The 22,964-nt window shown below is 32.2% G+C and overlaps 2 protein-coding genes across 2 annotated transcripts; both read left to right on the forward strand.

Annotated features, from left to right (window-relative positions):
* The first annotated feature begins 1,750 nt into the window (after positions 1 to 1,750).
* LOC122582598 lies at positions 1,751 to 3,462 on the forward strand. Its single transcript, XM_043755010.1, has 2 exons — positions 1,751 to 1,829; positions 2,082 to 3,462. The coding sequence occupies exon 2, from the start codon at positions 2,086 to 2,088 to the stop codon at positions 2,521 to 2,523; it is 438 nt and encodes a 145-aa protein (XP_043610945.1). The 5' UTR covers positions 1,751 to 1,829; positions 2,082 to 2,085; the 3' UTR covers positions 2,524 to 3,462.
* A 16,660-nt stretch (positions 3,463 to 20,122) lies between these two features.
* Positions 20,123 to 22,606, forward strand: LOC122583636 (BTB/POZ domain-containing protein At5g03250-like). The gene is made up of 4 exons (XM_043756020.1): positions 20,123 to 20,181; positions 20,343 to 20,412; positions 20,901 to 22,100; positions 22,229 to 22,606. The coding sequence occupies exons 1-4, from the start codon at positions 20,123 to 20,125 to the stop codon at positions 22,604 to 22,606; spliced, it is 1,707 nt and encodes a 568-aa protein (XP_043611955.1).
* The last annotated feature ends 358 nt before the right edge of the window (positions 22,607 to 22,964 follow it).

Genomic DNA, 22,964 nt, shown 5'->3' on the forward strand with positions numbered 1-22,964 from the left:
TCAAAACTGATTAAATTAGTGTAACAATATTTTCAAAATTGAAGTTGCACGATATAAATCATTGAAGTTTCCTAATTCAAATTACATTAACATTGAGGTTTCATAATTGAAATTACATTAACGGAAACCAACATTTTTGAATGACTTATATGCAACTAGAACATGACAGCAATATAAAAATGTTGCCCCGTGAATCATCATACAAAGAAGACTACATTTTTATCTAATTAGAAGAATCTATGCATGAAACTTGTTTTAAAAAACACATTTGCATGGACTCTAAAGATCGTTACAAAGTTAGACCATTACTGAGGTCGAACAAGTAGAAGTTTTTAAAGAAACTGAATTTCAAAATCAGGAGAGTTTTACGCCCAGTTGACTTAATCAATCGCCTTAGAAGCACCATACCCTCAATTTCAGTTTCCATTTTCCAACCAACAATTTCATTGTTTCCAACCAAAAGACTCGACTTTTATCAAATGTTTATACTTTATAGTTTCCAGCGCAAAAGACTCGATCTTTATCGAAGTTTAGGACCAAAAAGACTTGCTTTTAACATGTTTACGTTTCCAACCAAAAGCCCTGTTTATAATAGTTTTAGAGCACACTTTCCAACTGAAGATACTTGATTATTATCAAACCTTGATAGTTTGGGACGAGAAAGACTCGTTTTTTTTTTATCGAACTGTTACAGTTTTGGCCAGAAAGGCTCGTTTTTTTTTTTTACTATTATTATCAAACTGTTACAGTTTTGGATCAAATAGACTATATTAATTAAAACTATAGTTTACAAACCAAAAGACATTCAACAAAAGTTTTCTGAAAACTTAATATTTTTGGATGAAAAAGACTCGATATTTTGTCAAACTTTGTATAAATTGGACCAAACAAACCAGAAAAGACTCATTAGCATTATATTAAAATTTCTTATGGTTTTGAACCAAAAAATACTGACTTTTACCAAATTTTGTAGTTTTCAACCAAAGTAAAACCCGTTTTGTATCCAATAAAAAACAATCTTATATGTATTAAAAAACATTAATATATGTATCACAGTTAATCTTGTTGGAGGAAACAGTAGCCTTTTAGCCATTGATTCGATAAAAAATGGTGGAGTATACAATAAATTATTATATAAATATTAACTTGAAAACAGATAGATATAGAATTTATTCATTCATACCTCAAACAAAACTTGGATTGATTGATTGATCGATCGCTCACTGCTTTCTTTTGATTTAATGATTAATTATTAATCTTTAGAGGGTTTGGATTCGTGAAAACCTCATACGACATGATTATTATTATTATCTACACTCTAAAATGCCCCTCACCGGCCTTAATACATCTTTCTATACCCATCTCTACAGTTGGACTAAAATACCCCTGAATCTATCTCATTCTTAGACAAAATTCCGCCGCAACGTGCGGGTATTATGCTCGTATACAATATACAAAGCAACAATTGCCTTATATAATAATAATTTCATAATTTAATATTAATCGTTGGTATGTTAATAAAAAAAAAAAAACATCTGTTGTTGGGTATCAACATCTATCAACCGACTACATCAAGTAAATTGCATTCAAAATTAGAGGAACTTGTCAACTTAATTCAAAATTTGAAGTGCCCTCTATTGTAAAAACATACAAACAATAGGGACTAAAAATGCATTTATCTCAATTTCTTTCTTTCTTTCTTTAGGTGTAAAAAGCCCTCCTGAGATTTTATAATTAGGGTTTTGTCTTTTTAAGTTCCAGAACACCCTCCATAAAACCTCATCAAAAGCCATAAAAACATCAGCAATCTTCAAGTTGTACTCATTTAGGTATGTTTCCAAGTTTATTTTAATTTTAATTTCAATTTTATTGTTTGTTAGTTGGTAATCGAAACTACTGATTTGATTTAGAATGTGATACTTTATTATACTATAGAATTTGATTAGAACTTATTATTTGGTCATAGAATTTAAAATGCATGATTTAGAATAATATTATTTGTTCATCCCTAATCTGATATAGAATAGTTTGATCTGATTAAAGTTTATTATTTCTTACTTCATCGAGTTTTTTTTTTTAAGAATTATGCCTCTAAAACAACGTAAAATGAAGAAAAGTGGTAAAAAGAAGAAAAGTGACGAAGATATGGGAAAGTCACAAACCGAAGAGCGACAAGAAGAGCATAAGGATGATAAGATCGTGATAAAATCTTTTACGGATAATGAGGTAGAAGTTAGTGAAAATACCGTCACACCTGATATTCCGTTTGAGCTTGTGGAAATTATTATGAAGTTTTGCGTTGGTGTGGAATACATGAACTTTCGTGCTACTTGCAAACATTGTTATCAAGCAGCACCGTTGATACATTGGAGCCAGTGGGATAAAAAAGAATTACTGAGATTGCAGAGTTATTCATTAGTCTCACCAGGGCTAATGGTGGTAGACAAGGATCTAGGCCGCTTCACTTTTACAGATCCGTTGTCTGGTGACAATTACTTCATGAAAATCGACTCATGGATATGACCGATTAACAGGATATGTTGTTCCGGATTTGGTTGGTTGTTGTTTTATACCGATTATTATAGACTGGTGTTATATAACCCCTTCACAAGAGATATCCGTTGCCTTCCAAAGATGAAAGATAGTGTCAAAGCTAGCAGCTTCTGCTTCTCAGCACCACCTACTTCTCGCTGTTGTAGGGTTGTTGGGCTTGCAGGTATTTATTGTTATGTTCACACCGTTGGGGAACAATTGTGGCATGAAATTTTGGTGTTGCTGTGGCCCGGAAGTAATTACTTCAGCCCAGAAGCCTTCCAATTGCCATTCTTTTATGGTCAAGATATTTATGGCTTGTTTCAAAAAAAAGAAGGTCTTCATGTTATTAAGGTCGAAAACAAATTAGAAATCTCTTTGACGAAAAATGTAGCCAAAGCTCCAACAAGTTGTTGCAAGTCTGGAGCACCTTTTAAGAACTTTCTTACGAAATGGGATCAGGGTCTGTTACTAGTCATGGTGTCTGATGAATCCGTCCAGGTATTTAAGCTCGATGACCATACAAAAGAATGGCTGAAAATAGATGGTATAGGGAGGCACATGATTTATATCAGTGATACAAGTTGTCTATGTGTTGAAGCAAAAATACGAGAAATGGCTAACAAAATCTATTTTTCACAACTACATTCAGAGAATGGGAGGATAGTGTTCTATTCACTTGAAACAGGCTCCTACAACACCTTCTTTAATGGCAGATATAATGTTGTGGAAGAAACTTTGTGCAGAACACGTCAAATTAACTACCCTCATGCATGGATTGAACCAAGTTGGTCCTCCTAGCTGACTTCATTACTCGCAAGTTGCATTGTTTTACGAATTTAAGAACTGATGTGTGATGCCTGTTTCTGTGAAGTTGTTTATATGATTATCATTCTTCTTATCTATAATGATATTTTAGGGATTTTGTTATTCCTCTTTTGTTTAAAGATGCAAAAACAGAGTTTCATTAGCTCCAAAATTGTTTTATATTGATTAAAAGGATAGCATAACAAGAAACTATTTAATTTACGAACTTTCAATTGTTAATTTGAGATGAGTTTTTGATTATCAATATATCAGTTGCTCAACAGCATGCTTGGTTAACCGGTGCTCTTGTTAAGGCGCCCAACTTGGTTGTTGCCTTTGGTCTATAATATAGTAGTTGAGATTTGTTCACTTGCGAGCCGAGGAGCGAATTACTCACATTTTTTATTGTTAATTGGCTACAAAGTCTCTCGTTTATTAGTTTAGTTGATGATTTTTATGATAATTTCTTTTGTAAAGCACTTATTTTGATCAATATCCATTATTATTAGACCCATAAGGCGACTGAAACTAAACCCTTAATCCCTAAATAGCGACGTGTGAAGTTTCCCTATGAGTCACTACTGTCTTTGAACTCAATTTCTGAGCCGCTTTGTCCTACTTTTATCTGATAAGATTGTGACCACCATTCCTAATGCCTCATTCACATTCGAAATCTGGGCTTGAGCAGGAGTACCCATTTGTCCACCATTCTTCACTAACCCCATTATAATTACATAAAAATCGATGATGCAAATATAGTTTAGTAGTGAAATACTTTGATATGAATAATAGCAAGACCATGATCTTTGAAATAGCGTTACTAAAATACTTTAAACATCAAAATGTAATTACGACTAAATAATTAACAAACACATTTTTCTGTAGAAACTCTGCAGTGGATAAGTTTTTTGAAACAATTATCAGTAAAGGGTCGGGGGTAATGTTTTTTTTTTATATACAACTTTAATTCCAAAGAACGAGTCTCCTTGTTTCTTCCGAAGTTTGCACATCTTACGCAAATAAACAAGACAGAAATAAGTAAAGAAAGAAAATAAAAGAAGAAACAACCTTACCCCTGCTTAAAGTAGAGAGACTGTTTCAAGTTATGGCAAAATAACAAAAGGATCTCCAACATTACTGAGCATGAACATCGAACCTTTAACTTCTCTCTGCAGAAGCAAAGACTCGAGTCACTTGATCCAACCCATTTGGTTAGATGGAACTAATTAACTTGATTACAATACAATGAATATATTTATCACTAGACTACCGAGTCATATACCTACTAATACGACTCAAATCAGGTTTTACACTTACTAAACATAATAGGGAAATGCAAGGGCTGTATTTAGCGTCCATAAAAAAACTTGTACCTTCCATATTAAAAGTCCGCCCCCTGATTTTCATGTTAAATGTACAAACAATTTATGCACCTTAAACACAGCCGTAAGGGTTGTATTTAGCAAACCCCAGTATAGTATATTACATTTAATTAATTTTGAAATTCCCAAAGAGGCGCCGCTAGATATATATAAGAAGAAGATAGGAAGATCAATTTATGATATTATATAACAAAAATAACTCACGACCCGCTGAAATCATGGGCAGTGATTCTAATTATGAATTAACACACACATATACGATTAATACAATTCTTTTCATACTTTCTATCTCTATATATATACACTCCTCGAACCGGCCACACACGTACACAATTAACCCTAACTATAATTCTTATCATCGATCATCATCATCATATACTCATCGACCCGGCCTTCCTTTCTCTCTTCTTCAATTAATTCTTACGATCATCATATCAAAATGCCGAAGAAGATGATCAAGAAATCATCCTCATCCTCATCCTCAATAAAAAATTTACCGGTTGATATAGAAACTGAAATCATAAAAAAAGTACTAGATTTGAAAACACTTTGTTTGTTCAAAAGCGCTTGCAAACGTTTTCGTGATATTGCAAGCCAAGTAGATACCGTAGTTTACTCTTGTAAAGGCAAGGTTGAGTTTGAGTTTGCGATGAAGTCGCTTCTGACGTTTACTTCGTTGAAGTTTCTACGTATCGTACTTCCGTCTAAACCTGATAATGATTTGTACAAGTGGAAGATCACATTTGGTAGGAGTAGGAATTTATTTGACTCTTTTGTCGTTCTGTTTTTCGATTCCAAGGATGATGATGATTACCAAGATCAAAATGATGAAACCGGTGATGATTCTCAAGATGAAAATGATGATGGTGAGTTAGATTGGGAAGATGTTGAGGATAGATACACGATAGCTACGGGGTGTTTGAAAGACGCGGTTCGTAGGTATAAAATGATGTTAAGTTGCATAAAGGATGAGATACCGTTGCTTCAAATGGTATCCATCACGGACCCCTATAACAGGGGTGTCGTTACCGCCGGGGAAGAACAGATTTCCCAAACGAGGAAGTTGGGTGATCAATGTAACGCCGAAACGATCATTCAACAAGATCCGAGTGGTTATGTTCTTCACGCGCGGTCGTTAGAACTGCCCGTTTCTGGGCACGTAATAAAAGGGGTGTATTTGTTTTTTTTAGGATCAGCGGTTGATTTTAGTAAACTCGCTACGGATGTTGATATTGGTGGATCAACTGATGAAGAGGATATGATTTACAATGAAGCTATAAAGGAGATGTTGCAGAATAGTGTAGATTTTCGTGATATTTCAGATTCATTCTCTGGAAGTCTATATGAAATATTGCATCATTAAAACAATTTTAGTGCCCATTACAATGAGTCAATTTTGAATATGTATTTTAACTTTTGAATAATAACTTCTTTTTCTTTTTCATGTTATTGAATAATTTCATTGATATGTGTTTGATTTATTGTTCCAACATCTGATTAAAATTTTAGTGCCCGTTACAATGAGTCAATTTTAGTGCCCGTTACAATGATTTCTTTTTCATGTTTGATATATTGAATAACTAGATTATTTTCTCGCGTAATATGCGAGATAAACATATTAAATTTGCATTATAACATAATCAAGTACCTATAGATAAAACATGTTAAGATTTTATGATATTATCGTTTAAAAAATGTTTTTATATCAAAAATGGTTAGTAAGGTTTTTATTATATATCTTTATAACACGATACCCATGTAATACGGAAATGGTGTTGGCGACAGGTGATAATGGCTGTTAATATTGGTGGTGGTGACAGTATCAATTGATGTAGTTGGTTTAGGGTTTAAATTAGTTCATTAATAACGAATTAGGTAATTTATAATAACTCTTTCAGTTGGGAGTTCATTAAAGACAATTTTCTCATTTCCAAACTAACTTTTTTATAGCATAATCTAAAGGGAAAAGAATCTATTGCATATGTAACTTGTCTTCATCTACTATTGTAGGAAATAAACTTTGTCATGGTTCATTGTATGTAAGTAACCTGCTAAACTGAATGAATCGTGAAAATAATTCGCTAAATGCTGATGTGGTAGTCTCTCATTGGGCCACGTATCAGATGTTTGATGGTGCCACGTTAGTATCCGGCCGATTACTTACACAATTCGTTCAGTTTTGAGACAAACTTACATACAGTGAACCAAAACAAAGTTTATTTCATACATACACAGATGGAATGTTTTAAATTTCTATGTTTAAGGAAATTTGATGGAATGTTTTAAATTCCATCAAATATGAAATGGAAGGAATTTGAATTCCAATTCCAATGAATTCCATGGAATTCATTCCAACCAAACACTCCCTAAAAGGGAAGTACTATTCGGTAGTGTTTAGTAATGTCTTAATTAAATGTCATGACTTAATATTAATTTCCTTAATTTATTAAGTCATTCAAATATGTTTCTTTGTTGACTTAATAAACAAAATCTATTGTACAATTATCATTTCTATTTCTATAAGGATGGGGTGTTTCAATTTTGATAAAGAAAGAAAGATTTAATAATGTTGTACTTAAATATAGTGAGTACCTGCTTGTAACATCTCAAAATTTAAAAGTTATTATTTATATATAGATTATTATTTTTATATTATTATTATGTTTGAAAGTTATACTAATTTATTAGTTATAAAAGATAAATTTTGTAAATTACAAATGAAAATCTCTAAGGTTATAATTTTAAAAAGGGATGTATATTTATAGTTTCATTTATTTATTCAATTTAGATATTTAAAAATACTTGGGCTTTTAAGAATGAAAATCTAAGTTTTAAGCTTGTCAAATATATTACTTGCTAAATAGATTTATGTGTTACTATATTAAGTCGGAAGTTTATTTAATTTATGACATCAGTTTATTCCTCAAAAAGATATAAATAAAAGGATATAAATATATCGAAGAATAAATGACCTGGCGGTGTAGTGGCGATGGCTGATAGTGGTGGTGGCGACCTCAACAATGATAGTTGGTGGCAGTGACGATAGGTGGTGGTGGTAGTGGCGGTGACGACAGTAACATTGTAATTTTTGTAACTGATGTAAAAGGGTTGATGTAGTTATCTTAAGAGTTGATTGATATATGTTACAAAATTTTCATTAAATGCATTATTATAGATATATATTAAGTAAAGATATTTAAATTAGTTAAATGAAAGAAATAGTATGGGTAGGTCAATATGTTTTTTTGAAAGAAAAAAAAAGAGGTTAGATTTTCGATTAATAAAACCACTTGATCTTTAATCAAATGACCAGTTGAGGCCCTCTTTGGAGAAATTGGCGAAAATGATGTTGGCTTGGAGACCCAAGAGTGAATATTGATTTCCTATGGTTTTTAATTAGGCATTTGCCTCTTGAGCCTGCGAGCGTACGTGTTATCACTCACGTTTTGCAAGAGTGCATCAATTCCAACTTTCAACATACTACCCAACTTGAATGTCACTGCTAGAATTTCAAACACTTATATGATACATGTTTTTCACAACTTACATATAATATTGATACGAAAATATTATTTATAAAATAATTTTAATCAATTATTTTTCAAGAGATTAGTTATTTTTCAGTATGAGTGTTTGACATTAATTTATTTTAAATATGTTTAATGTGAATTATAAAGATGCGATCATACCAAATAATACAGTTTCAAAAGTTTATTTGATAAAAATTAACATTACTATATTGGACAAAATATGTTACAATTGATATTATAGATATTTATAGACAAAAACGGTGGTGGACGTAAATAACATATTGTATTATCACTATCAATTCATACGGGTCTTTTAAGAACTCAAATATAAAATTGAATATAAATCACATATAGATACTAAACATGTTACGCTAGTTGTATATTAGGAATAAATCATAATTTTGTAAATTTATCAAAATTAAAATATATATGTAAGAGGGGTATATTTTGTCAAATCATACAAAACATAAATATTAATATTGTTATTTAACAAAGATTAAATAATTAAATTTGATCTAATGGTTCTAAATCAAAGATGAAAGTCATTTAAGGATTCTTATTTATTTAGGAATGAATTTAAGATCTTGTTATATATATATATTGGTAGATAGATATTAACTTTATTAGTATAGTTAAAGATAGATCGATGAATTAGAATCTAAAAATGATTTTTTAATTCTTAATTAATTTTTATTCGATGATCATAATTAATGCTGTTAAATTTACTAGTAAATTAAGTTGGAACAATTATAGAGATACTCATCTTTCTATTTGTATGTGTAAAAGAGAATAATCACTTATGAGATTTGTAGGGGTTCACTTGTTCAACCAGGCCACGGGTGCCCATAACCCATTGGCTAACACAGTGGTGTAGTATACTAGTGAAGGAGACCGAGCCTTAAATATTGATTTATATAGAGAACGTGTTTAGATCATGACCCAATATTAATAAAGGAGCCCAACCCAAATAAATAACTTTTTTTTTTTTTTTTTAACATCCCAAAATATATAACAAGTTCACTACCCAAAAGATACTCCAATTCCTCATCAACTCCGTACGTGTACTTTGGTGTATATTCTCAACTTTCAAAGAAGATTCGTTGTTTAGTTGGTGTATTATGGAAATAATTATTTTATAGCCGCCGAACTTAAATACTAATTAATTGTCTAATATCCATCACTAAAGTAATCGGTTAGACTGAAAGGAGTGGTAAAGACTCTTGCCGACTCTTGCCCCTTGTCACCCAAAGTCGCCCCCCCCCCCCCCCCCACGCCTCTTGCCCGACTTGCGTTTTGTCCGACTTTCACAGCTCGCCCCTTCGCCAATTTCTCCTAAATTCACCCATTTTTATCTTTTTTACATACAACACTTCCCTACCCCACATGCCACATGACACAAGTCGTCCCACTCTCCAAAATCTACCCATTTCCACCTTTTTTAAGGACAACTCTTCTTACACCATATAACACATGACGCAAGTCGCATCTCCTTCCCTTTCTTCCCACTCCTTTTAGTCTTAGATTGATGACTTACACCGATGACCTCTTATTGTTCTTATTAAGTAATATCTTGTAGCTTTAATATGTTTCTTATTAATATCACCTTGTTGCTTTTTAAAAAATGAGAAATTAAATTTATTGGATTTGATTATTTTAAAAGTATATTTAATTAGATCCACAGTTTGTCGTTTTTGTAGTTGTGCAACATAACAAATTAAATGAACCCAATCATGAACGATCATTGGTTTAAGATTAATATTGGTACAGTTTATATATATAACTTTAACATAGTTGTACAACATTAAAATAAGAATAATGATATATCTTTGATAAATGAATAGATTGAAACATAATATAATAAATAAATCAGAACATATCCTTCCTTCGATCCTTCTAGACAGATAAAAGACGTAAGTAGTTAAAATCGTAAAACAGTATTTAAACTTAATGGTCACGTATACAAAATACTCATTATTAATAAAAACATTTTTTTGATTGTATAGGATTTATCTCTAAATTAATTCCTAATTTTTTATTTTATGCTGGAATATGCCCTATAAATACAAACATCAATTCGCATAATGAAACAATAACCACCTTAAATTGAGGTGAGTTTGGAGTTTCGGCTATGAATTAGCTTCCTTTGAGGTACAGATTTTCATAGCTTTTATATTTTCACTCCACTCTGTAAGTTTTCATTTTTATTTACTGATTAATTTATTCTTTTGACATAACACTGCTTTTATATTAGCTGGAACGGCTATGTTCTGATTTCATCAAACATATACAAGTAATTGTGAAACATATATATTCTGATATACACGGTCTTTTTAATTATTTCATAATATTTGGCATAGTCTAAACTAATAGATCTTTGAAAATTATATCTGAATTAATTACATAATCGATCAATATTTGAAATTTTTAATTTTGCAAACTTAGATTTTCAACTTTTCTAAAATTTAACACATTATGATAGATATAGATATAGATATGAAAACTTTTTCTTTGTTTGATACCCTGACCCCTGGAGACAGAGGTCAAAGGTTCAATCCTCATCCCATGTTCAATTCTCATCCATGCAAATGCCGGAGGTCCTTTTCTATCATTTAAGTAGAAACTAGAAGCAGCCCCTCTACCTTGGTAGGGGTAAGGTTTGCCTACATCTTAACTTCCCCATACACCGTCGAGGTATTGAGGCTCGAAATCCGTGGAAGGCGGCACTTAGCAGTTTCTTTCTTTTTTTTTATATGAAAACTTTTTCTTTGTTACTTTGTATATATAAAAAGTAATACAGTACGTACCAAGCTTAATTATTTGTGAGCGGCACGTATATGAGAAATCGTCGGGTCATACAAATAGAATTTAGATTAATATTTAGTGATATAAAATTTTTATTTAATTAATAGTCAATTATATATTTTCTCTAAGAAAAGTAATATTTTTATTTAGATTAATATCTATATAATTATTAAAACAGTAAGAATCCGAACGATTTCATAGCCTCTAAAAATTCAAACAAAATTTGTTTCGGTTACTTAATTTGTTACAAGGATTTAATTATATTTACATGTGTTTGTATTAAGTAACTCTGACAAAATTTGATTACTAGAACTTGAAATATGTTTAATTAAGTTTATATATGTTGCTCATTATAATTTTAATCATTATTAATGGCACTCTAGGTTTTAAAGATTGAAACAACCGCGATTTATTAATAATTATTGACGTCTATAATGTAAACTTTACCAACATCAATTTAATTATATTTTTAAATAACCGCATATCGTGCGGGTAAAAGATCTAGTTTAGTGATATAACAGTATATATTTCTTATTTTCAGATGGAGCATGACAATGGTACTTCAGTGAGTTGTGACAGAGTCCCTCCCCTGTGTGATAACTACCCATGGTTGGTTTCTCAATTTGTCGAAGACGACGGCAATGGAGGGCAAATCTTCTATCCTCTGCACGACCCGCAGCTTCATTATAGGTGTCGAATTCCTGAGTTGCTTGGGAAACGTATCCGGGGGTTTTTCTATGGCTGGGTGATTCTTTCCAACAATCTTAAGTGGTCTCTTTGGAACCCATCTACTTCTAAGGTCATACGTCTCCCTCGTTTGAATATTTTCAACGATGAAGAGGATTCAGACGATATCATTAGCCAATGTTGTTTGTCGTCCCCGCCTGATGATCCAACTTCAGTTCTTCTCTTAACAAGAACCAAAAACCCTACCTTTGTTTTTTGTCGGATAGGCGTCGTTAAAAAAAAGAAGCTAAGATGGATTGAAATGTCATATGCTAGGCAGCTCAAGAAAATCAGTATAGATGGTGGTTTAGTTCATAGTCTAACTTGTTGCAACGGTAAAGTATATGCTCTAAGCACAGACAGTTCGTTACGTAGTTTGGTCATAAATGTTGACATTTTGGCTAAGGTTAATGAGGTTGTGATAAAACTGTTGTTGTTCGGGTCATGCCCTTTACCATCCGACGGTTACTTTTATGAGGGCTTATTTTGGAGTCACTTTTTGAAAGGATCCGGTACAGAGTTATTCTACATTATCGTGGGTTCCAAAGAGAAAACACATGAAACAATCAAGGGGGTGACTTTGTTTAAATCCGACACAACTAGCATAAAGTGGGGAGAATTGGAATGGTTGAAAAAATGGGACATGACTAATATGAGGCCAGAAGAAGTAAAAGGGGAAGATCTTGCAGACATGGAAATAGTAAGTAATAAGATGTGGAAGGAATTGTCAGACCTCAAAGATGCCACCTTTTTGTTGGATCTTGGTCGTGATCGTTCAATTTTTTACAGCCCGTCGGAGTTAGGAGGTTATGTACATATTCGTGGTGAAATGGGCAAACTTGTACACTCATACCACTTGAAAGATAAAACAATCTCTGTATCTTGCACGCCTTCTCTAGTGCTTCCAACAAGCCATTTCTCATTGTGGGAATGCAGGTATCTCTAATTATTTATAATTAGTACAGTTTTAGTTTATTTATCATCATAGCATTCGAATTCAAAATATGCCTATATGTTTTTAATTGTGTAGGTTAGAAGGTGATCATAATGCTAATGGTTACAAACAAGATCACGAGCATAAGGATGATAAGATCGTAATAAGAGCTTTTACGGATGATGAGATTGAAGTTGGTGAATCCGTGATGCCTGATATTCCGTTTGATGTTGTGGAAATGATCATGAAGTTTTGCATTGGTGTGGAATACATGAACTTTCGTGCTACTTGCAAACATTGTCATGGAGCAGCACCATTGATACATTGGAGCCAGAGGGATAAAAAAAAATTACTGAGATTGCAGAATTATTCATTAGTCTCACCATGGCTAATGGTGGTAGACAAGAAGCTAGGCAATATCACTTTTACAGATCCGTTGTCCGGTGACAAGTACTTTATGAGAAAAAACTTACAGATACGACAGATCGTTAGGATATGTTGCTCCAGATTTGGTTGGTTGTTGCTTTATACCGATAACAATAAACTAGTGTTATATAATCCCTTCACAAGTGAAATCCGCAAGCATCCACATATAAAATATAGTGTCCAAAGCAGCTTCTTCTTCTCAGCACCACCTACATCCCCCCGTTGTAAAATTTTTAGGCTTACATGCAATGATTGTGATTATCACGACGTCCTAGGGGGGAGATCATGGACTAACCGTTATGATCTGACCTTCAGATATCGTTTCCCAGATGAACTCCAATGTCCAACATCATATGGTCATGATCTATATGCCTTGTCTCGCAACCGAGAACTTGTTCATGTTATTGAAAACGTGCTCAACGAATCCAAAGATGTATACTCTTGGACACTAGATCTACCCAAAGCTCTAACAAGTTGGTGCAAGAAGGCTAAAGCACTTTATAATAATTTCCTTACGAAATGGGATTGGGGTATTTTACTAGTCATGGTGTCTGACGAATCCATTGAGGTATTTAAGCTTGATGACGATACAAAGGAATGGCGGAAAATAGATGGTATAGGAAGGCACATGATTTATATAAGTGATACGACATGTCTCTGCATTGAAGCCAAAATACGAGAAATGGAGAACAAAATCTATTTACCGCAACTGCATTCAGAGAATGGGAAGATAGTGTTCTATTCACTTGAAACAGGCTCCTACAACACCTTCTTCAATGCTAGATACAACATTGTGAAAGAAACTTTCTGTAGAATCCGTCAGCTCGAATACACTCCTATATGGATTGAACCATGTTGGTCCTAACAAGCTAGCTCGATCACTTCAAGTATATGTTAGTACTAATTTTCTTTATAAACAGTACGATCGTCATAATATGAGAAATGATATTAGTACCATTGTTTTTTTATTATTCTACCGCACTGTACTAGCCTTACAGCATACTGTACAAGTTGATGATGTATGAATAAAAGTTGATGATGTATGAATATGGTAGATGTAGAAAAACTAATGGTACTAATATCATGGCCTTTATAATATACTCGTATTTGTTTTGAATCGTTCTCTTTTTGCGCTGTTGAAATTAGATTATTTTGCTGTTGAAATCTGAATGTTTTGATGACACATAATGGCGTAACCGGATAGTGTTTGGTGCTAACCGCTAATTGATAGTGAAAAGTGAAAGAAATTTCTATAAAACTGAGTTTCGGCTAGTATATATGCTTGTGGTTATTTAAGTTGTTTTATTTGTTTTTGACCTTAGTATTTATAGACAGCCGCAGGATTAATATTATGCATTTATACATTTTTTTTAAAGCTTTTTGTCTTGATAGAAGCAATGATTACCGAGCTTCTTGTTGGTTTAAACTACATTGGATTGTGAAAATGGTGTTTTTAAAGATTGATGTGATCACAGGCTCCCTGATGCCTTAATTGTGATAATGCCAGCAATTTGATGGGCTTATGTAGCAAATCGGCCCATACAGGATACCCTCTACCCAGTTTAAACCTTTTGTTAGCCCAAGTTTAAGATTCCAATATTGTTTATATCAACGAAATTAAAACAAATTTTATAAGTCATTCTTGGCTTCATACATAAGTTAAACTTAGAATCTATACTTTTCAAATATACTAAAAAGTTCGTATCAAATTTGATGCTTTTATTGGAAAAAAATAAATAAATTTGTATAAAATCCAATCTTAAAAGTGTCTTCATGAAAAAAAAAAAAAAAAAAAAAAAAAGAAAGTTTTAGGAGATACATAAAAATAGTTTTGTGAAAAAGTCCATCAAGCTTAACAATAAAGTTGTCTAGTAAGATGACAACAATACCCATGTGTTTATGCAGGGACTCCTAAAAATAGTTTTGTCAAAAAGACCATAAAGGCTAATGATAAAGTTGATATGCGCGCAATTCTGGAATTAGACACTTACACGAGTTTTTCTTTTGTGGGACCAGATGAATACCCGAGCGATGCAGCAGCGGTATATTGGGGAGGTGGGCGGAAGTGACAGCGGTTGATGGTAGTAATTTCCATATCAGCGTTAACAAAATTGCGGGTTACAAAAAAGGGACAAGCGTTGGAGTGTGTCTGATTTTACGGTGGAGAGGATATTATGGGAATAAAAAATGTTCAAGGGCAAATAAGTTATTTCAAAGACAGAAATAATTAATAGGGGAGAGAGATTTGCTTTATTAAGGAGTATAGATAGGAAAAGAAAGGCTGAGAAAACTTCCTTTTTTTCATTCTTGAGTTTTTTTTTAAAGAAAAGAATGGAAAAAAAAGGAAAACTTAAGGGTTTTTTATCCAACAATTTTTCGGCCATATATGGCCGGACATGGAGAGAAAAGTGTACATCAAAATATAAAAGTACGAATCTACCCCTCGAATCTGCTGTTGCTCGATCTATGCTTGAATCTACTGCAACCGATCTATGCTCGGTTGCGGCTGCAGCTGCTACTGCAATCGAATCTGATAATAGCAACATATGTGGAGATAGTTAGGAGTTAGATTCTTGTGGAGGAGATGAGTTTTTGAAAAAGTGAAATTGAAATAATGATGAAATGAAGGGGTTTTTTGGGGTTATAGAGATAACTTAATGAAAAGAAAGAATAGAAAAGGAGGAGGAGATGGAGATTCAGACGAATACATCTAACATTTTTCTAATGATGATATATATAAAATGAGGATATAATAGTAATTTTCTTTTTTAATCTTTTCTTTTCCAATCTATTTGTTGTAACTCAAGAATGTTTTTTTTATATATATACTTTTTTCTCTTTTCCTATTTTATCAATCCCAATCATTTTTTTTTTATTATTTTAAACTCAAGAATAGAGTGTTAAACTTAATGGATATTTGAACAAATTAAAATATAAATGTACACTTATTTCGACAATGTTGTGTAAATGTTTGTTGGTTGAAATCTAATTAGCTACTTTTAAGCTTTCCAATATTTGCCCAGTTGGAAAAAGTAATACATGGCCACAATTGTTGCAGTTACACACTTAATTACATGTATAAGATTTAGAAGCAATTATACTAAAAAAATGATCGCATCAGTAATCACTTGAAATTAAAGTTAACCACACAGGAGCAGTGTTAAAAGTGCTGTTAAGATAAATATCAGAATCAGGTTTCTAGAAAAAAAGATTTGTACATGTAGAAATGAGAAGGATTCAATATATTTTTGATTATCTGAGAAAAAGTTACACTACAAACAATATTGCATTTGTTCACACTTTTAGGTGAGTGTGAACAAATTAAAAAGTTTGTCACGCTTTTTAGTGTGTAGAAATATATTGAATTAAAAGTATATGGAAATTTCTCCACACTAAAAAGTGTGTATAAATAAAAGTTCACACTTTTTAGTGTGAACTTTCTATTTTGTCACACCTCATTTGTTTACGGTAAAAGTTCACACTAAAAAGTGTGAACTTTTATTTATACACACTTTAGTGTGAAGAAATTTCCACACACTTTTAATTCAATATATTTTTATACACTAAAAAGCGTGACAAAATTTTTAATTTGTTCACACTCACCTAAAAGTGTGAACAAATGCAATATGATTTGTAGTGTTAATACGATTGAAAAATTATAAATTGTCATATGGATGAATCTGAATTGTTTTTTTAAATAAAATATGATAATTAGTTAAACATAGAATATAATATGTTATGAAATGATTATATATCTTTATCTTTATCTTTATTTTTTTAAATAAAATATGATAATTAATTAAACATAAAATATAATATGTTATGAAATGATTATATATCTTTATCTTTATCTGTATATATACTAAAAGACAACCGACCTGATAACTTATTAACCAATCAAAACTCTCGATTTTATATGTCATTATTTAATTTTAATAAAACTTTATTTAAATAATATATAATAGATTATTTAATCAAAGAAAAAGTCGAAAAGAGATATGTTTCATTGATATGCATATTTAAATAAATACTATATCAAATTAACCCATTATCTTTATCTGCTTATCAATATCTTTAATTACCTAAACCTGATGTAAAAAAATATATATCATTCCGTTAAAATCAAATATGAACGGGTTTTTATCTAACTTAATGATAGATTTTTTGTGAGGGTTTGTTATTCAACAGCACAAGCTTTTAAAATACACAAAAGTTTTGACATGAAGTAGTTATTTTGATAAAAAGCACTGAGCTTTGCCTTTCTAATTTTATGTTATTCTTAATGTTAAATTTTAACCTAATTCGTAGCTTAATTATAAGCACTCAAATCATCAATATGTCCAGGTTAATATATATAATACATAAATGACAAATCATATAACAATAAAACTTTTATTTATAATTTGATCAACTTGAAAAACAAAAATATTGAACTCAACAAATAATAATAATATTTAAGTCTTTTATAATACTTGCTATCTTCTAAGACAAAGCTAATTCATAAAACCCTTTTACGATATTTACATTTATTCTTAATAATAATTATAAATAAGATGATATAGTTCACTTTTATATTCCGTGGATATACACGGGCTAAAATCTAGTAGGAAACTAAATAAATAGTAATTTCTCTTATCATTAATCGCAACGTATGATACATTTTGGTTGTTTCTGCTAATTTACTCGTACTTAATTGCGTAAGTTTTAATCAATTTGAAACTATGGGGGTTACACACAATATTATTTATTGTAAATGTTACGTTAATGAATTTCATTTAATGACATGGGAACTTATTTGTGAAGTGCTCGTGTAAATTTGCTATATAAAGAGGCGGCTATGTTTAGGACCATTTTTCATTTAGTTATAGATATATAAATACATCTTTACTCTTCTCTTCTCTATCTCTAATATATATAAACTAAACAAAGATATATAAGTATGGTATCAATCAAGCTACTTGTTGCTTTATTTGTGCTCATTATCGCGATTGCCGGTAATCATTATCATTATATTACTAAGAACAATATTATATATAAAGTTTAATTAATTCAAGTTCGTGTTGGTTGGTCGTTTGATTATTAATTTACTTATTTTATAGTCGACGTACATTATCTGATCGTATATGTATTTTTTAGGCATCGAGACAACAAATGATTCAGAAATGTCCTCTTGTGAAGTTTTATGGATACACGATCACCTGTGTACTACTGATGCAGACCCCGAGTATTGTGTAAAAGGATGTCGAAATGTGAAAGGAGATGCTTATTTGAGCGGTGAATGCCGAGATGATGGATTTTGCATATGCCAATATAAATGTTGAAATAGTTTTTCTTTTCTTTTTTTATTTTATCATCTACGCCGTAATAATTAAATAAAAATTGATGTTTAGTCTTATTAACATAGGATATGTTATCACTTATCAGTGTATTTGGATGATGTGATTTTATATGTTTTTATTGAGCAAAAGTACTTTTAAGGTTCAAGCCATTCCGGGCAATCAGTCCACAATTTATATTTGATAAATGCCCGCGCTTTTTAGATGGTGGTCGCGGTAGCGGCGATGGTGGTAGCGGCGTGGGTATTTATGTAAATGTGATTAATATAAAAATAGCTAATAATATAGTTATTTTGTAGGTTAAAAGATGTATGTTATACGAGTAAATAATTTAAATAATTTTACATAAGGATAATTTCATATATGTCATTGATAAGTCACATAATACAATATTTGCCCAATTTAATTTTAAAATATCATATATGCCACTTTTATACACTTAAATATCAGATATGTTACTCCTAATACACTTAAATATCAAATATGCCATTGTTAAGTGGAAAAAAAAATCATGTGCCCAAATACATTATTAAATGTTACATATGTGGTCATTATTTTCGAAATATAGCTAACATGTCTTTGAATATATCAAATACTTTAAATTTATCATTAAATTTTAAATTCAAATTTATCTTCAATTTTGACTAGTCAAAATTGGACAATTAAAATGGGACGGAAGGAGTAAATAATTTAAATATTTTTACATAATATACTTATAATACTTTTAATAAAATTATTTACAATATACATTTCTTAACCTTTTAAATAACTACATTGCCCCCTTTCACATCAACACTTTTTAAATTAATAACAACACCGTTCCTGCTACTATTCACCTGTCACCGTCGCCGCATTGCACGGGATATCCCTCTCCTTTGACTAAAAAAGAGCTGGTACAATAATATCATGACGGTTTTGTTAAATAGATGCATTAAATAGTTATATATTTATTATAAAATTTTAAAAAAAGCTTTTGATATAAAAATATAATTTCTTTATGCACTTTAATTGTAACCTTTACATATGCATTTTAGTAGTATTTTCTTATTAATATTTACGGAGTACTTTTTATTAGTATATATTTTTAGTATATATTTTTTGAAAGGTGAATTTTGCTGAAAATTTCGTGTCGCGATTCGATAGCGAGAGGTCTATTATACATTGTCTTAACCAGGTCCGCTCTAGAGAACTCCGTCGAAATAGAAATGTCTATTTTAAATACCTGATGGGGAAAAACCTCTACTAATCCGCCCGAAGGTACGGCGATTAATAGGGTAAACCCTGCCCCTCAAAATTGAACCTGAGTATACCCATGTCAAGCCCTCTTTATGAGACTTATTTTCTATGTCCTACTTAAGGCTTGAACACAAGACCTCATGCAAGAGGATGCTTATAACCATTGAGCTTAGTACTTTTTATTAGTATATAAACCCCTTAATTTGTACTAAAATCTTAGAATTTTGGCCGTGTGCGTAAACCCAGCAACTGAACCCATAGACTCGGACGTGCAATTCACCATTTCTATTTCTATATATATAAAACGTAATAATAAAAATTATATAAATCTTATAATCACTATATTCCTTAACTAAAACACTACATATAACTAATCCATATGCACGTTGGTCAGTAATACTAATACTAATTATGGCATGTATGAAACTGGGCACCAAGACAGATGCATTTCGACTTGAAGGACATACTTGGTAATTATATTCGCTAATTAAGTGTTAATCTGAATTAAATTGGCTACATCGATCAGCTAGCTAATGTTTACTTGATATTTGTGTTAATTATATGCTGATTTGTTTAATTATAGGACAAATGCAAATTTATATCTAAACATTCAATGTTGTTTATGATTCAGGCATTGTACAAGTGGTCTTCCTAGTGATGTTACGGTTGAGATCGGTGAAACAACGTTCCATCTGCATAAGGTAAGTTACATCTAGCTCGATCTTGATGTCTTGTTATTTTTTTTGGCAATGTGACACATGAGCTTAATTAATTTGATGATTTTCTTTGAACGGTTGATAAACTGAACCAAAATGTGTATATGTAAAATTACTTGAACAAGAATGCAATATCACATCTATTAACTCGCCGTTCAGAAGAATCCAATGACACTTGTCAATATAACGAACTATTTGTCGTAATGCTATTGGATCAAAGGCCACTTAGTGACTCTTGATGATCGATGCGCTATTTGTATTTGCATAATCATATATATGATCATATTAATAAGGAAATATATATAATTAGTGCCATGTAAATTAATGAGCTATTAGAGTCTAGATTGAAGAAATTTAATTAAAAAAACCAAATTGATGGTGGTTAGACACATACAAACTAAATAGACGTATATGTAAACATTCGTATGAGATTAAACTAATCAGTTGTGTTAACAATCTATATATTTCTACAGTTTCCTTTGATTTCAAGGAGTGGCCTGTTAACAAAGGTTATTGGAGATAGTTTAAATGAAGATGAGCATAGCATTGTGCATCTGGATGAAATACCGGGTGGATCTAAAACTTTTGAACTTATAGCAAGATTTTGTTATGATGTAAAAATTGAGCTCACAGCCCACAATGTCATCAGTCTTCGGTGTGCTGCAGAGTGCCTCGAGATGACAGACGAGTATGGAGCTGAAAACCTGATTACACTAACAGAATCCTTTCTTATTGAAGTACTTGGCACTTGGACCGACTCCATGAAAGCTCTTGAAAGCTGCGAGGAAGTTCTGCCTGACGCAGAAGAACTATTTCTGGTCTCAAGATGCATCACTTCATTAGCAACAAAAGCATGTATGCCTTTCAATGCAGCAATGAGTAGTAACCATGAAAATGGACTAACCCCAATCGTTTGGAATGGGATTTCTACTTCAAATAAAACCGAGATAACACATGATGACTGGTGGTATAAAGATGTATCTCTTCTCAGTTTACATCTTTATAAACGGGTTATTCGTGCTATTGCATCACGAGGCATGAAACCTGAGACTATAGCCGGGTCTCTTGTCGGTTATCTTAGAAGATGTATACCATTACTGAACCGTGAGTTGGGTTTTACTGATGCAAACCATATCAAAACCGTTTCTCCCTCTGAAGCAGATCAGCGAAATCTTTTAGAAGATATTGTAGAGTTACTTCCATACCATAAAGGGATTGTCGCTACTGCATTTCTTCTAAGGCTCCTTCGCACTGCCATGATTCTACACGTGAGTCCATCATGTCAAGAAAATCTTGAGAAACGCGTTGGGTCCCAGTTGGATTCAGCTGTTTTAGAAGACATATTGATACCAAATCAGGGGTTCAATACAGTTGAGACTTTGTATGACATAGATTGTTTTCAAAGAATACTTGAATACTTCATGTCTATAGACCAGGCTCCAAGTGCGCTATGTTCTCCTTCCATAGTTGAAGAGGGGTCTGAGGGTGGGATCGGGCCACAGTCTTTGGAGTCTATGACATCAGTCGCCAATCTGGTTGACGCGTTTCTTGCAGATGTGGCAGCTGATGTTAATTTGAAGCTCCCACAATTTCAGTCTCTTGCTGCTTTTGTCCCTGACTATGCTCGCGCATTTTCTGATGGCATTTACCGTGCAATTGACATATTTTTCAAGGTACAAAGTTTGCTTATTTGATCGGGTTTGTGCTAAGGTTACTTCCTTCAGATGAAATGTTTTGAAATTACAAAAACTACAATTTATTGGTTTTCTAAGCATTTTTTTCTTTGTATTCAACGATACAGGCCCATCCTTGGCTTACAGACTGTGAGCGAGAGCAAATGTGTAAACTTATGAATGTTCAAAAGCTCTCACTGGATGCCAGCGCTCATGCAGCTCGTAATGAGAGGCTCCCTATTCGTGTTATCGTTCAAGTCCTCTTTTTTGAACAAGTACGCCTCAGAACATCAATTGCTGGTTGGTTTTACGTCTCTGAAAATGAAGGTGGTGGTGTGGTTCGTTCACAGGAAAGAGGTGGTGGGAGGACAGGAATGGGTGATATGAGGGAACGTGTTATTGGGCTCGAGAAAGAGTGTGAAAGCATGAAGTATGAGATACGGAAAGTGGTCAAACTCAAGAGAAGTTGGAACATCTTTTGCAAGCGAAAAATCAAGAGAATTTGAGTATGTTTTGTTTGTCATAGCTTGTCACTTCATACTTTTTTCATGTTTCCAGAAAAGACTAATTTTCTCAGTATGACCATGAGAATGTTTCCTCCTGACTCCTGAGTATACTTAATTTTATTTGGTTAAGCAGTTTATGTTTTTTTTTAACCAAGAATGTAAACAAAATGAGTGACTAATTTAACTGAATTTGAATCAGTATTACTGGAATATGCTAACTAGCTAATGGGTCCAACAGGTTTCATGATCGGGCCAATCTTAACCGGGCATCGTGGGGATGGTGGCCCTAGACCAATCTCGAGCCTTTACTTGTTACCTCAACTTTAGTTAGACCCTTGTAGGTTACATCAATGGTTGT

The sequence above is a fragment of the Erigeron canadensis genome, chromosome 9, assembly GCF_010389155.1.
Source record: "Erigeron canadensis isolate Cc75 chromosome 9, C_canadensis_v1, whole genome shotgun sequence".
Lineage (NCBI taxonomy): Eukaryota > Viridiplantae > Streptophyta > Magnoliopsida > Asterales > Asteraceae > Erigeron > Erigeron canadensis.

Excerpts from the sequence above, each read along its gene's own strand:
- LOC122582598 (XM_043755010.1), top strand. The coding sequence starts at position 2,086 with ATGCCTCTAAAACAACGTAAAATGAAGAAAAGTGGTAAAAAGAAGAAA.
- LOC122583636 (XM_043756020.1), top strand. The coding sequence starts at position 20,123 with ATGGCATGTATGAAACTGGGCACCAAGACAGATGCATTTCGACTTGAA. Across the intron at positions 20,182-20,342 it reads CGACTTGAAGGACATACTTG|GCATTGTACAAGTGGTCTTC; the intron begins GTAATTATATTC and ends TTTATGATTCAG. Across the intron at positions 22,101-22,228 it reads CAATTGACATATTTTTCAAG|GCCCATCCTTGGCTTACAGA; the intron begins GTACAAAGTTTG and ends TCAACGATACAG.